Source organism: Nicotiana tomentosiformis, chromosome 1 (assembly GCF_000390325.3).
Source record: "Nicotiana tomentosiformis chromosome 1, ASM39032v3, whole genome shotgun sequence".
Classification (NCBI taxonomy): Eukaryota; Viridiplantae; Streptophyta; class Magnoliopsida; order Solanales; family Solanaceae; genus Nicotiana; species Nicotiana tomentosiformis.
In genome coordinates, this window is record NC_090812.1 from 130209589 (window position 1) to 130227210 (window position 17622).

Here is a 17622-nt window from a genome sequence, read left to right on the forward strand (position 1 = left end):
CCCTCACTAGACACAATACGACCCAAGAACACAACTGAGTCCAACCAAAACTCACAGTTAGAAAAATTGGCATACAACTTCTTCTCCTTGAATATCTCAAGTACAATTCTCAAATGCTACTTGTTCTCCTTTCTACTATGAGTGTAAATCAAGATGTCATCAATGAATACAATAAAAAAAGAGTCATAATAAGGCTTTAACACCCTATTTATCAAAACATGAATGCCACTGGGCATTAGTCAAACCAAATGACATCACTAAGAACTCACAATGACCATAACGACTCCTTAAAGCCACCTTAGGGATATCTGAAGCCCTAACCTTGAACTTATAATAACCCGATCTCAAGTCAATCTTGGAGAACGCCTTAGCACCCTAAAGCTAATCAAACAAGTCATCAATACAAAGCAATGGATACTTGTTCTTGATAGTGACCTTGTTTAACTACCTATAATCAATACACATCCTCATGGAACCCTCCTTCTTCTTCACAAGCACCACTGACACACCCAGGGAAGCACTCGATCTAATGAATCCCTTATCAAGCAAATCATACAATTGCTCCTTTAATTCCTTCAACTCCGATAGTGCCATGTAACATAATTGAATATATATGGGTTGGGGTTTCCGGAACCAACTTAATACCTAAATCAATATCCCTATCTTATGGCATGCTTGACAAATCCATAGGAAACACCTCCAGAAACTCCCTCACAATATGTAATGCATTCATAGAAGGAACCTCTGTACTAGAATTTCGAATGAAAGCCAAATATGCTAGACACCCCTTCTCAATACACTGAGCCTTCAAAAATAAGATTACCTTACCCATAGAATGGCCAAGTGACCGTCCCCAATCAAGTCTAGGCAATCCTGGCATAGCTAAAGTCATGGTCTTGGCGTGAAAATCTAAGATAGCATGATACAAAGACGACCAATCCATGCCAAGAATCACCTCAAAGTCCACCAAGTATAATAACAAGAGATCAACTATAGTATCATACACGTTAATAGTAACTACACAAGATCGATAGACACGATGCACCATAATAGAATCTCCAACAGGTATAGACACATAAACATGAATATCCAAAGAATCACGAGGCATATACAAACATGATACAAAGTAAGATGATACATACGAATAAGTAAAACTCGGATCGAATAATATTGAAACATCTCTATGATAGACTTAAACAATACATATGATGACTATATCAGAGGCAACCACCTCAAGCCTACCCGAAAATGCCTCCACCTTTAGGACGACCTCGACCTGCCTAACCTCCACCTCTAGTTGGCTGGGTAGGTGGTGTAGGAACGAGGCATGGAATCATAGTCGGAGTGCCCTATCATGGTGTAGCACTCCACAAACTGGAACAAAGCATCCTAATATGCCCTAAATCCCCACACTCAAGACATCTTATCCTCTAATTAGGTTGCTGAACCTGTGACTAACCTCTGTGATATTAATACCAACTGAACGGACTGTCCTGAAAGTGCACCATGAGGACCATAGGTTGAAGGTGCACTATGTAGCAACTGTCCCGAACGAGCACCATGGAGACCATGACTATGTGTGGTGTCGTAGGAAATATGAAGTGTTTACTGAAGTGGTCAGGCATGTTAACCTCTGCCATAATGTCCATTTCCTCCAAATGAGGCACCACTGAAACCTCCAATACTACGAGGCTTTTTGGCTTCGCGTTCCTCCCTATCCTATTTATGGATGCGCTCCAACCTCCTGGAAATCTCCACCAGTGATGAAAAGTGGTATCAGTATCATCCTCATGCACCACCCCAATCATGATACCAAAGTGAAGACCCTCAATGAACCTCTGCAGTTTCTCCTTCTAGGTGGGAATCAGAAAATCTGCAAAGCGTGATAACTCTGTGAACCTCATCTCATACCGAGTCACTGACATGCTTCCCTAAGCCAAATGCTCAAACTGGATGTGAAGCTCATCTCTCTGGGTGGGTGGAATGAACTTCTCCAAGAAAAGAGGCAAAAATTGAGCACGTGAGAGAGGAAGTGACCGTGTTGGCATACCCTGCTCGTAAGTCTGCCACCACCTCTTAGCTGGCTCTCTCAACTAAAATATAGTTAAAAATCAACTGCACTAGACTCCACAAGTCCTAAATTGTGCAGAATCGCATGACACCTATCCAAGAAATCTTAGGCATCTTCTAAAAGACCTCCCTCAAAGTGTGGGGGCTGTAACTTCTAGAACCTATCCATCTTATTCTGCTCATCTACAGACATAGCGGGCTCAACCTCAGGTCGTGCTTCAATGATAGTTTGAACCACACCAGCTGGTAACACATCCTGAGTCTGATACCCCTGAACCCTCTGCTCGGGAGTATGTGAAGCGGGGGTCTCAGTTCCTCCCCTAGCCTAAGAAGTAGCTGATGCCATAAGAAGTACACCCACGTATGCCATGCTCTTCATGAAACTAATCATACAGACTAAGGTATCCCGAAGCACTAGGGAAGCAATAAACCCCTCTAGAACCTGACCTGGCCCTACCAGCTCATCCTGAACCGATATTTTCTCACCATCTGGAGCTATTTGTGGCTCAATTGATGCCGCTCTAGCACGAGTGTGAGTAGTTGTAGGTGCTACTACACATGCTCTAAGATGGGCTCCGGCCCTTCCCCGACCTCTACCTCTAATAGCGGCTACAACATGTGGCTCTGGCTCTTGCTCTACTACGGCTGAAGTACGTGTCCTCACCATCTGTGAGAGAATAGGAGGTTAAAGATTCAAACTTCGGGATATATCAAAGCTGAACGATAAATAATGAAAGAATGTGAAGTTTTCTAACTAGCTTATAGCCTCTCAAAGATAAGTATAGACATCTCCATACCGATCCACAAGACTCTACTAGACATGCTCATGACTCGTGAGACCTGTGCAACCTAGTGCTGTGATACCAGGCTTTTACGATTCAAAAATCCACCAATGGTCGTGATGGCACCTAACATATCGGCTAGCTAGGGGAACCAATCACACAACAATCAAATAAACAGTAGAAATAAAACAATATAGCAAGTCTAATAGAGATTTATAGCATAAATAAGTCTAAAACTGACACCAATATGCGAAACAGTAATACGACCCCCATAATCTAGTGTCTTGAATAAATACAGCAATGTCTAAAATAAAGTGACCTCGAGGCCCGCGAATGAAAAGGCTACACTACCTCGAGTCTCCAAGCACTGCAATCTACTCCTCAGCTCTGCTAGTGCTAACACCTGGATTTGCACACAAATATACATGTCACGACCCACTACCCCCATTGATCGTGATGGCGCCTAACCCACTTGGTAGGCAAGCTAAATCATATAGCAATAATCAAACATGACAATAAGGTACATAATATATAAGTCGAAGAGTCAAATGTCATAAATAAAGACTGTGTCAATACATAAATCCCCCAGAACTGGTGATACAGAGTCATGAGCTATACAAAGGGAGTATAAGTCTGATAATATAAAATATTGTCTGAACAACAACAAAAACAACAACAAAAATAATAGAAATGTAAAGAAATGCCAAGGACTGCAATCGGGATGCAGCTTTACCTCGTCTATCAGTAACTCAACAATGATCCAGTACAACTCTCAGCTAGGCCCGACACTTAAATCTACACAATTAAGTTTAGAGTGTAGTATGAATATAACCGACACCATGTACTCCGTAAGTATCATGACTAACCTCAGAGTGTTTAGTGGAAAGAATCACCTATTATACTCACGTGATAAATTGTAAACTCCTAAATACATACGAACACGCAGTAACAATACTAGAGTCTAAGCATGACCGCAGATAAAACTCAAGGTGCACAAAGAGAAGATATGCACGAACATAAAATAGAATAACACTTCAGCATATAGAGGAGATATGCGTAAATGTACAAGTCAAATTATACAAAGAGTTAAATATAGAGAAGATATGTAGTGTGTATCTCTTTATCAACAGAAACAGCATATAGAGAGGAATATGCATAAAAGGCATGCATACAATTATGGAGCTAGCATATAGAGGAGATAAGAAGTAAAATTATGTATACATCCAAGGAGTTTGCATATAGAGAAGATAGACAAAACCCAACACTGATTAGTATGTCATCATGGAGAAACATAAGTGGACGACCCTAAGGGTATGGATTCTTATCCACACACTTCACAGATAACTCGCGTGCTATAATAACCGTACAGACAACTTGCGTGCCACAATCAACTCAACCCTCACGGATAACTCACGTATTGTCAAACCAGTCCATATCATAGAAAGAATATACAAGAATACATGTATACAGTCATGGATATCAAATCACATACTCCTGGATTGATAAAATAACATGCTAAGGTGTATGCATGTGCGAAGTGTACCATTACAACTCAAATTAGGCGAATACACCACACAATAATGAGCATCATGTTCAAACAGGAAACATAAGCCAACACATGATCTCTAGCATGATTCACGAAATCACATAGTCGTACAACATGTAAAACATGATATCAAGAATCACAAACATTCAAATCAAGGCATAATATAGCCTAAAGACTACCCCGAGCATGGATAAACTCGGTGCACGCACATGGGCTCAACCCCTCGCATGTGCGACACCCTAGCACATAAACAATCTCAACAATTCAAACCAGTCCACAAGGCAAGATAGCGCCCTCAAACGAGCCAAACCAATACTCCAAAAATGCCTTCCCATGCGAATCGACTTCCGAACGGCTCAAATCTAGCCTAAAAATAACTCAATAACATCAAACAAAGTCATAAGAACTAACCCCAAACAATAAAGCTTCAATCTTTTTCAAAAGTCAACAAAAGTCAACACGGGACCGCACGGTCAAAACCTGAGTCAAGGGATAGTATCGACTACATATAACCCCATGAGTCCAAGTATGTGATTAGATTCCAAAATCATATCCAATTTGACCCTCACATCTTCAATTTTCACCTCTTAAGTTGTAGGAAAACCCCCCAAATTTCCCTCAAAATCCCTTGTTTTGAATGTTAATAGTCTATGTATATTCTTGAAATAACATAAAGAAATGAGCAGAAATTACTTACCCCAAAGCCTTATATGAAAAGCTTCAAGCCAAACTCGCCTCTCCTAAGTCTAGGGTTCAAAATATGGAAGAATGGGCTAAAATCTCGAAATACAACATTTAAATGGTCTGCCCCGGGGTACCTTTCGAGGACACGCTATGAGCCATGCATTCACGAAGCACAAAATGATAACCCTTCATGTTCACGTGACCTATCTCACAAACGTGATGACCAAATTGCCTCTACATATGCGAACACGTCCTTACTTGCGCGAATACAAAGGCTATCCACCAGCTTCAACTCTCAAATGTGAACGTGACCCTCCTGGCGCGAACACGATGAGCAAGTCCCCCAACCACCGCTAACATAAAGAAGAAACCTCCCCAGCTCCAAAAATACACACCGCGATCGCGACCCTGCCTCCACGGCCACGATGAAGACCTGACACCAGCAAAATTTCTGTAGCACTAACAATGCTCCGGGTGATCCGAAACTCACCCAACCCACCCGGGACTCCTCCCAATCATACTAACAAGTGGACCTATCAAAAGCCTCCAAGAACATTCGATAACATCACATGAATGAATCAAAGGCAAAAATAAAAACTGAACTTCTCTTAAGTTAAAGAACTCTCACACTTCATACCAAGCATCTGATTAAAGCCTAACCAATCCGGATTGCAATCAAACTCTGCACACAAGTCCCAATTGACAAATTAACCTATTCCAACTTTCAGAACAACAATTCGAATCTAATATCATCAAAGTCTACTCCCGGTCAAACTTAGGAACTCTCCAAACCTTCAAATTGCCAACTTTCGACAAATAGTGCAAAAATATCATAGGAACCTCCAAATCCAATTCTGAACATACTCTCAAGTCCAAAATTACCATATAAACCTATTGGAATCCTCAAATTACCAATCTAATACCATTTACACAAAAGTTAAACCTTGGTCAACTTTTACAACTTAAGCTTCCAACAAAAGAGTTAAGTGTTCCAATTCACTCCAAAACCTCCCTGTAACCAAACCAACCATCCCCACAAGTCAAAATACATCAAACAAGCATGGAGAAACCATCAAATGGAGGAAAGAGGCCCAAATACACAAAACGGTCGGCCGGGTTGATACATTCTCCCCCTCTTAAACAAATATTCGTCCTCGAATGGGTTAAGAGTCATACCTAAAATGCCAAAAAGGTGAGGATATATGCTCCGTATATCATACTCGGTATCCCAAGTCTCCTCCTCAACCGATTGGCACTCTACTAGACCTTGAGTGGCACGATCTCCTTAGACCTAAACCTCCTAACCTGCCTATCCAAAATGGCCACCGACTCCTCCTCATTCGCCATATTCTCATCCAACTGCAATCTGCTGAAATCCAATACATGTGACTTTTCTTTATGATACTTCCGAAGAATAAAAAAACGAACACTGGATGGACTCTCGAAAGACAAGGAGGCCAAGAAAGTCTGTTGGCAACCTCATCAATTCTCTCCAATACCTTGAAAGGACAAATAAACCTCGGGATCAACGTAACCTTCTTCCCAAACCCCATCACGCCCTTTATAGGCGAAACTCTAAGTAGAACCTTCTCACCTACCATGAATGCCATATTAAGAACCTTCCTATCAGCATAACTATTTTGCCTGGACTGAGCAGTACGAAGCCTCTCCTAAATAAACTTCACTTTCTCCAAAGCATCTCGAACCAAATATGTGCCCAATAATCTAGTCTCACCGGGCTAAAACCAACTAACCAGACAACGATGTTTCCTCCTATATAATGCCTAATACAGAGCCATTTCGATGCTAGACTAGTAGCTGGTGTTATAGGTAAACTCCGCTAAAGGTCGAAACTAATCCCACTGGCCTCCGAAATCAATAATGCAGGCCCTTAACATATCCTTCAAGATTTGAATGGTCCCCTCAGACTGCCCGTCCGTCTGAGGATGAAATGTTGTACTCAACTTAACCTGGGGCACTAACTCACGCTTAAATCCCTCCAAAAGTGCAATGTAAACTTAGTGACGCATTCTGAGATGATAGAAACGGGTACACCGTGCAAGCGAACAATCTCTCAGATGCAGATCTTAGCCAACTACTTCGAAGTGTAGGAAGTCATAACCAGAATGAAATGTGCCGATTTGGTCAACCGATCCATAATGAAACAAATTGCATCAAACTTCCTTAATGTCTGTGGCAACCTTACCACGAAGTCCTTGATAATACGCTCTCACCTTGTCACGACCCAAAAATCCTAACCTCTCGTGATGGCGCCTATCTCAGTACTAGGCAAGCCGACAACATCAATAACCCACGATTTCCTTTAAGTTTGAAAACATAATATTTAATACAATACCAAAAATCTAGCAATTCTGATACAACACTCCCAAAACCTGGTGTCACTGAGTACATGAGCATCTATACATTACAAGTCTGGGAAAAATCTGGTCTATAATAATAATATGAGACCAAATACAATAACAAAAGGATAGGGAAGGAGAGACAAGGTCTGCAAAACTTGGCAGCTACCTCTGAATCTCCTGGATCTGCACACGAAGTGCAGGGTGTAGTATGAGTACAACCAACTCAGTAAGTAACAATAATAAATAAAGAACTGAAAGTAGTGACGAGCTTCTCAGCTAAGTCCAAATACAATACTTTCCAATATAAAAGAGTAGGCATGCTCTCAAGTTCAAAATTTATGATTTCATTGAAATTTCATATCAAGTTTGACTGAAACAGAAAATAATATTTTCCCGAAATTCCCAAAATAGTGATATAAGACAGCTGAAATGCAGCAAATAATAAAATCAATGGATCCTCTCAGAGTAACAGTCACTCAGTCCTCCCATTCACTCCAATCTCACAGTCACTCTTTCCTCACATTAACTCTTTCCTCAAAGTCACTCATTCCTCAAAGTCACTCATTTTCTCACAGTCACTCATCACTCGGCACTCGGGACTCGCACTCGGCACTCGCACTCAGTAGGTACCTGCTCTCACTGGGGGTGTGTACAGACTCCGGAGGGCTCCTTCAGCCCAAGCGCTATATCAAGCCAATCATGGCATAAATCAATAAACATGTTGCGGCGTGTAGTCTAATCCATAAATATCCTCACAATTAGGCCCTTGGCCTCACTCAGTCATCAACCTCTCCAGTCTCTCGGGCTCTCATAAATCATGATAAGCAGCCCAAAAATAGTGATATGATGGATCAATAATAAATAAGAGAGACTGAGGTATGATATCAAATGAATTAACATGACTAAGTGAAAAATTACAATTTGAACATATTATTCAACCACAAAAATGACCCGAATGGGTACCAACAATAACAACATATGCCTAAGCTTGATTTTTAATACGAGTCTCAACTCAATTTTCTCTAACACTTAGAGAATGTACGGATATCAACAGATTATTCAACTAGACAGTTCCATGGAATTTGACCAAGTCACCATTCTTACGGTGCACGCTCACACGCCCGTCACCTAGCATGTGCGTCACCTCAAAGTAAATCACATAACACATAATCCGAGGTTTCATAACCCCAAGACCAAATTTGGAACTGTTACTTACCTCAACCCGTGTAATTCTTAATTTCGCTATGCCCTTTCCACGAGAATTGGTCTCTGAAAGCCTCGTATCTAGCCACAATTAATTCGATTTAGTTAATACCAATTATTGTAATTAATTCCATAAGAAAATACTATTTTTCCAATAAAATCCGAAATTAACTCAAAACTCGCCCATGGGGTCCACGTCTAGGAACTCGAAAAAAGTTACAAAATATGAACGCCCATCCAACCACGAGTCCAACCATACAAATTTTACCAAATTCCGACATCAACTCGACCCTCAAATCTTAAGTTAAAGTCTTTAAATATTTCTACCATTTTGAACCCAATCTTTACCCATTTGAACTCAATAATCCTTCCATAAACCTTATTGGTATGTGTATGTATAAATAATATTCTAACACTCAAGAATCATACTTTTAATTACCCATCTTTACTCCAAACCCGAAATTGAAGAATTGGGGAAAGGAATTCTTACCTCTTTGAAGCCCTAGCAAGATCCTTGTGAAACCTTTAAACCTTGAACAACAATTGATGGATAAATGACTAAGTCTTTACTTTCTCTCTCTAAAATGCTCTCACTTTTCTCTAAAATGTCAGATTTTGGCTCAAAAATGAGCTTCAAGGGCTATAAATCGAAGTTGGGTCGGGTCAAAAATTAGAAAGAATGGAAGCTTCGACGCAGTTAAGTGATCGCATATGCGATCGCATAACAGGTATGTGGTCCGCATATCGGCCACATAATTTGGCCTCCAAAACTAGGCGTGACTGACCCGGTCTGCGGTCATTATGCGGCCCGCATACCTATTCTGCAGTCGTATAATGCACTACAAAACAGGCCTGCGGTCGCATAATGCACCGCAGATTTTCCTCAAATCTTGCCCTCTCCTGATCCACTCTGCGTCCATTATACGGTCCGCAGAGTGATTCTGCGACCACTATGTGGTCACAGAAATGACCTTTTTTCTGGCAAAAGTTTCCTTTACACATTGGTGCATTGTTCAAGCCAAAAAGTCCGAGCTTGTACTAATTGATCTACCTCGGCACCACAAAACCTTAATTTCCTTAGCAAAATTCTTCGGGGTCGTTACACATAAGTCAACATCCGGTCAACCTTTTTAACTTAAATTCTAAACCTTGGAACTAAGTGTTCCAAATCATTCCAAAACCTCACCGGACCCGAACCAATTTCCCCGGCAAGCCAAATAATAACCATAAATTACAATTTGAGCAGTAAATGGGGGAACGAGATTGCAATAGTCAAATTGACCGGCCGGGTCGTTACACACCTCCACTCCAGTATGTCAATCTTTTGAAGTAAACCACCCGGTCTTTGGTGCTCATACTTGACCTACTGACAGTTCAAACATCGTGCAGCATGCCCAACAATGTCTTTCTTAATCGTTCTCCACCATAATGCTACTTTAAATCACGATACATCTTCACAGCACCTATGTGAATAGAATACCGCAAACTATGAGCCTCCTCATAAATCAACTCTCTCAAGCCATCATCATTAGGAACACAAACTCGACCCTGAAGTCGCAATATACCATCATCACCGATAGTCGCAATGCACTCAAACAAAGATGACTAAGATACAATGCAAGCAAGAACCCTGCTAGGATCTGAAATATCCAATCTCACCAACCTATTGGATAACGCATGAACATCCATAGGTAATGGCCTCTTTATAACTGGAATAAATTCTAAAGTACCCATACTCTGCTTTTCTGCTCAAGGCATCTGCTACCACATTAGCTTTCCCCGAATGATAAAGAATGGTGATGTCATAATCCTTCATCAGCTCCAACCATCTTCGCTGCCTCAAATTCAAATATTTTTATTTAAACAGAAGCTGGAGACTTTGATGATTCGTATATACCTTACAAGACACGCCATAAAAGTAATTCCTCCAAATCTTGAGCGCTTGCACAATAGATGCTAACTCCAAATCATGGTCCGGATAGTTCTTCTCATGGGGCTTCAATTGGCGCGGCGTATAGGCAATCAACCTACTGTCTTGCATCAACATGCATCTAAGGCCAACACGTGAAGCATCACAAAAAATAGTATACATCCTGATCCTGATGGCAATACCAAAATTGGAGTCGTGGTCAAAGCACTCTTGAGCTTCTAAAATCTCTCCTCGCACTCATCTGACCATCTGAATAAAGCATCCTCCTGGGTCAATTTAGTTAATGGAGCTGCTATGGAAGAAAACACTTCAACGAACTGATGATAGTTACTAGCTAGAACTAATAAACTCTTGATCTCTGTAGCGGTAAAAGGTCTGGGATAACTCTGAACTGCCTCAATATTTTTTAGATCCACCTTGATCCCATCACTAGATACCACGTGGCCCAAGAATGCCACAAAATCCAATAAAAACTCCCACTTGGAGAACATAGCATACAACTTCTTCTCTCTCAAAATTTGTAGCACCATCCTCAAATGTTTCTTGTGCTCCTCCCTACTACGGGAATATACCAAGATATTATCAATGAACACAATAACAAAGGAATCCAAATAAGGATAAAACACACTATTCATCACATGCATAAAGGCTGATGGGGAATTAGTCAAGCCAAAAGACTTCATGAAGAATTCATAGTGGCTATAATGGGTCCTGAAAGTAGTCTTAGGAATTTCCGAAGCCCTAATCTTAGACTGATGATAATCCAATCTCAAGTCAATCTTTGAGAACACCAGGCATCCTAAAGTTGATCAAATAAATCATCAATGTGCGGTAGTGGATACTTATTCTTGATGGTAACCTTGTTCAATTTCCTGTAGTCAATGCACATCCTCATGGAACCATATATCTTCTTTACAAATAGTATCGGTACACCCCAAGGTGAAACACTAAGTCTGATGAAACCCTTATCCAATAGCTCCTGCAACTGTTATTTTAATTCCTTTAACTTCGCTGGTTTCTGTCCCGATCCTCCCATTTTTTCATTTGTTAAACAAAAGTGCTCTCGACATATTGCTTTACCACCTCGTCTCCCGTCTTAGGGAAATAGTTCAATGTTTCATGCTTGAAGTCCTACTCGTATTTCCGCCTTCTGTAGGTACGTATTCCTGGTAGCTTACAATTGACCTTTGGGTAACCCTTCTTCCTCTGAGACAATTTATAGGGGTCCATATACGTAGCGAGTAATACGTTCTTGCTGGCATGCCTTATTTTGATAGTTTAACTTTATTTCACGTGTCTTGTCAAGGAGATCTTTATAAATTTCTTTTAGGGTTCTTCTTCCACTAATCATCTTCATCCTTATGCTCATTCACTCTTTCTATCACTACAATTCTAGATAGTGTTAGAGTCCTTTGAATCTCTAACCTTAGTTCTAGTTCATCCTAAGTCATCCTCCGATATCTACACCTCTTATCTATATGGTTAAACTGACCTTCCGATAATCCGAGTTACAATTACAAATCCACTTTTAATGAAAACATAGCCTATACTATTTTATAACCTCAGAGCTCACTTGCCTATGAATCTTATTGTACTTCCATACTTTAACTTACTTCCCTTAATGGTTTTTCCAATTCACTCATATTTCTCTATTTGGTTTCGTACAAGCCTTTCACAACATTCCACTTCTTGTCTCCTTCGAAGTAATTTCAACATCCTTAATTCTCGACTTCCCGTACTTTAACTGGCCTCATTCTTTAGTCATATGATATTTCTCTACTTATTTGATAACCCCATAAGCTGTAGAACATCCCCGAGTATATCTTTCGCATAATGCGCTTATCATCTATCTTTACTATATTTGCATATACAATGATTTATCCATAAGAGTAAGAAACCATCCATCTGAGCGTCCCTGCATTGTCGGGTAACATTCTACTAGTCAAAATGAACTTTATAAAAGAAAATTGGATAGTATATCTATACTCAGAAAGTAATCTCAAGATCCTGACACTCCCTCTTTACTACTATCTTGGTCTTTACGCTTGAGCGTTGGACACGTTTGTATCTTGTGGCTCTTGCTACCACACCAAAACTTATCCCCCGTACCTACACGGCTTGGTCAAGCATGCTCCAGACAACACGATGACACAATGGTCGGAGTGACTCCACTCTACCTGTACTAGCATGATCCTAACATACTGACGTGTGCGAACCTAGCCTTGATCTTACCTGAGATCTCTAATCACGCGCAAGTCACTGTGCAAACCCAGTCTACTATAACCTACCACCACCCAGCAGTCCTCTAAACTCACCAACTTTCCTCCCTCTTGTTCTATCCTCTAACCTCATCGAAATAATCCCTTGAGAATATAGACAAATCTCACTCCCTAGAATCCCTAGGTCATGAATTCCCTTACCCTTCAAGGGCTCTATCACTATCAGGGGCCCCAGGGTGATGCCAATCCTAAGAGGCTACCAACTACCTCAACACGTGTACTTCTTTTCTCATATCCTTATCAGACGGAGCCGGTGATGGAACTTGCAGAGCCAATAATGTTGGAGCTTCCATCATCTCCTCTAGTATTAGTGGAACCGGAGCTATCTGAAGGAGTAACTCACCTTGGTCCTCATACAGATATGTCTCAATAGAGGGCGAACATCTCATACCACCTCCAAATCCCTCCTTCAAATCCCTACTAGCTACAACTCTTCTAGGCAATGACATCTCTGTACAACCTACATCAATGAATACGTTACACTCGATTCCCTATAACTCAGATCCGTTGCACGATCTAGAAATGAAAGTAAGGTAACCATCCTAACTGCCCTACAATCTCCTATTTATAAGTGTGTCGCACAACACACTCATAAACATGGCTAGTATAGTCTTGTTTATGGGTGTATTGTGAACCATACTTATAAACAGGAGGTTGCGGGATATTTAAGATGGTTACCTTCCTTTCATGTTCTAGATCGTGCGATAGAGCTAAGTTTTAGGGAATTCAGTCTAATGTATACATTGATGTAGGTTGTGCAGTGATGACTTCGCCCAGAAGAACTATCGCGGGCCAAAATGATAAGGAAGGATTAGGAAAGGGTACGAGATATATGCCCTCTATTGAGTCATATCCATATGAGGCCCAGAGTGAGGAAGTTACAAAACATACACCCTCTATTGAGACCAATCCGTTTGAAGACCAGGGTGAGTCACTATATTAGATAGCTCCAATTCCATCAATATTAGAGGAGCACAGAGAAGATACAACACTTCCCATTTTACCAGTTTCACTACCGGCTACATCTGATCAGGATGTGAGGAGGGCAGTACAGGTATTGACGTAGTTGTTTGCCTCACAGGCTTCGCGCCACTTGAAAGTGCATGATAGAGATAGACCCCTTGATGGGTCAAGGAGTACACATCCTTGGGATTTTAGAGGGCAATGCCCGTATGTATATATAGGATATGATCTAGGTGAGGTTATTAGATGGACTAAAAGGCTAGGACAATTGGTGATGATAGAGAAATTCAAGATGGTGGTAGGTTGAAGCAGACTAGGTTGATGCAGCGAGTTGTGCTGGACCAAAGTGCTCATGTAAGGCCAGTGTAGGTTCGCAAATATCCATGTGTCAGGATCATGTTAGTACAAGTAAAATAAAGCCGCCCCGGCCATTGTGTCCTCAGTGCAGTCAGGCACATGCCGGCCAATGTCGTGTAGGAATAGGAGTTTGTTTCTAGTTGTAAGAACCACAAGATACAGATGTGTCCAAAGCCGAAGCGTAAAGGTCAAGGTTGAGGATGAAACGTTAGGTTACGATACTACTTAGTGATTAATGTTTGGGTATAGGTATGTAATCGGTTACCTTGTGAGATTCTTCCTTTTATGAGGTTATATCCTAAGTGTAGTATGTTTTACTATTGATATTCTGGGAATATGGGATTGACCTTTACCGCATTATCGAAAATTAGGGTATCCTAATGAGAATGAATTACAAATATAAGATGAGAGACCAAGTAAACCTCTAAGATCTGAATGATAATTCGGGCCATATTTATGATCCTTTAAGTTGAAGCGATATGAGCCTTCAGCAATGATGTGAAAAATATATGTCCTGGTTCTTTCTAAGCTAGTTAAAAATTCGGGATTGGATTTAAATAGTATTCTCGTAGTTTCTAACTTGGTTGCTATCCAAGATGATCAACAATTGAAATTTATAAGATGTCTAACCAAATTAACTATGAATCTAAAGCTATTGACTAATGACAATCGAAACAAGGAATAAGCAAAGAAGGTTATCAATGGGAGAAGATATGGTTTTGACAGGATAGGTGCAAGATAACTGTTTGGGATCTAACTCTAAATAATTTACTTCTAATGTTTAAGTGAGTCTCGAATTCACTCAATTATTAGTTCAAACGTTAGGCAAAAAATTCTCTCTCAATTAAGTCTCAACCTCACAAGATGAACCAATTTAAGCATGTGAAGATATGCAAGAATGCGTAATGGTTTGGTCTTTAGGAAAACCTCTTGCGATTATTCTCCTAACTAGGTTTAATCAATGATTCAACTAGCCTCATTCCATTACTAAGAATAATCTATGAACTCAACCAACGATATAATACAAAGATATTACAAGTTATGTCTCTCTCAATTACATGAAGAAGTGAATATAGATGAAACAATTAAATCATCCAAACGATTCATCACATAAAACTAGAGTTATAATCCATAAACAATCATCAATACACCAAATCTGTCAAACCCTAATGGGAACTACTCCATACATATGGAACAATTCATCAGCAATAAAATTAAAGTAAAGGAAAACATAAATTCAATCCAACTCGAGACTTGAGTGAGGAAGGAATGATGAAATCCTTGTGCTCGTGTTCTTCCAACTCCTCCTTAGCCTCCTTAGGTCCAAAGTATGTCAAAAGTCCAGGAATTAACATTTTTCCATGTATTTATACTAAGTAGGGCCGGTCCCAGACGAAACCACCTTCTCCTAGCCGAAATAAGACATTGGCTCTGTAATAATTACACAGGCGCGCCGCATGGGGTGACGCGCCATGCGGGACATTAGTGGAGAAATCCAGAGAGTCAAAATCTATCAGGCAGCAGGAAATAGGCAGCCGCGGCACCCTACGCGCCGCGACAATGGGGTTTTCTCAGAGTACATCTCAAACTTTGATTTTTGACGTCCAGACTTGGTCCTCGACCCCCGAACACGATCCCGGCTTAATCCCTTAGGCTTTTACTCAGACTTCAAAGCTTCAAATCGCTCGAATTCATTCCATAACATCTACATAGCTCAGAATCACTCTTGCAAGGCATAAAACACACAATAAGTGCGAAACACTATCAATTAAAGCTCAAACACAAATAAAGTGCAGTGAATTAGAGTGCAATAAGTGATTAAAACACGAGATTAAAGCCTACCATAAACACCCCACACTTAAACCATTGCTCATCCTCGAGCAATCAAACTACACTTCATATAGAAACGACCTTTTTCAGCAACTCTCATAACTCATCATACCAAGAATATTTAAAACAAACTAAGCACAATACCGTAACATCCTCGCCTCAAGATTTGACTCAAAAGCACCATGCATTTTTATAACCCGCTCACTTACTCTAACACAGAGGTCAACGACATTACCTCTCTTTCATGAATCAAGTGCTCTCACACAACAATAGAGAGTAGTTCCACACACAATGAAATTTAAGAACAATTAGGAACTCAATATAGAAAAAATTCACTCACTCTCAGAAGTAACATTCATATGCCACAAAAGATGTACCATAGGCTTGCCCGTAGTGTAATACTCTATTAATTGAGCTGATTCAGTCAAGGATCAAGTAGAACTTTAATTGGTTGTAATGTAGGTTGCGGGATGTGTAGGATATATTTAGGTACAAGAGTGACTACACCTCCCTAAGCACTTTAATACATACAATTAATCATTCAAAACCCCACACTTATGTCAAACCATACTCCACCTTCACATCAATATATATTAACTCCCTACTTCTTTAAGCACAAATACATCAAGAGTTACCACTATCAAGGAGTATTTTTCACAACTATACAACTATGTTTTTCATTTTCTTTTTGAATTCAAGTGGCTCTTACTTTTTCAAAACAATACACCTTTCTCCTTATTTCAATTGTTCCACTCAAAAGCCAAACCAACACCCCACACTTTAACTTTTACAAAGTTCATAACAATTTCAAGTGCTCACGAGAGGTACGAGGTTAAAATAGATGGTTCATTCAAACAAATGGGTGAGGATTGTAATGTGATTGCCAAAGAAACAGGATTACAGGCTCAATGGAGTTAACTAAGATACATAACAATTAGGTGGGTAAAAGCACATATCTGTCTCAACAAAGAAATGCCTATATCACTTCCAAGACTGAATAAAACTACTATTTTGCTTTACAAACACACGGGGCAAGTTCTAGACATCAAATGCAATGCACAAAATATACGAAACCTCACACACACATGGCACATAACTCACTCAGGATTGGACTATCAAGACACTCTCGTCAAAGAAGTTAAGCAAAGTTAAGATCATACAAATTAAGGTACTTATATAAGAGTCAAAAACTGAGCCTAAGCGTCACAACCAAAGTACTCACTATTATCAAGGTATAATAAAGTTAAGAGATATTGCCTTCAATTAAATTTATAGCACAAGGTTTCCTACTCCTAAAAAACATAAAAACTAACTACACTCGGTTCAAACAAAACCCTTGGAAAAGAACCGCGGAACAAAAAAAACCAAGGGGGAATTATTACACTACCTAACAAAAGAAAATATTTTTGTCTTTTTTCTTTCAACTTTAATCCCTCAAGAAACCTGTCGATGATATCCATCGACGGGAAGAATAGAAAATTTTAAAATTTTTATGATTTTTTAAATTTTTTTCTATCACCAACTACTACTGAAACTAACAAAATAAAAACTAATACTAATACACATACATACATACAACATATCCCATACCCCATACTTTAAGTTGTGGCATGTC

General features: G+C 40.0%; 1 protein-coding gene across 1 annotated transcript; it reads right to left on the minus strand.

Annotated features, from left to right (window-relative positions):
• Nucleotides 1–664: 664 nt before the first annotated feature.
• Nucleotides 665–1108, minus strand: LOC138909616 (uncharacterized). The gene has a single exon (XM_070200826.1). It carries the CDS (start codon nucleotides 1106–1108, stop codon nucleotides 665–667), a length of 444 nt encoding a protein of 147 aa, XP_070056927.1.
• Nucleotides 1109–17622: the final 16514 nt, after the last annotated feature.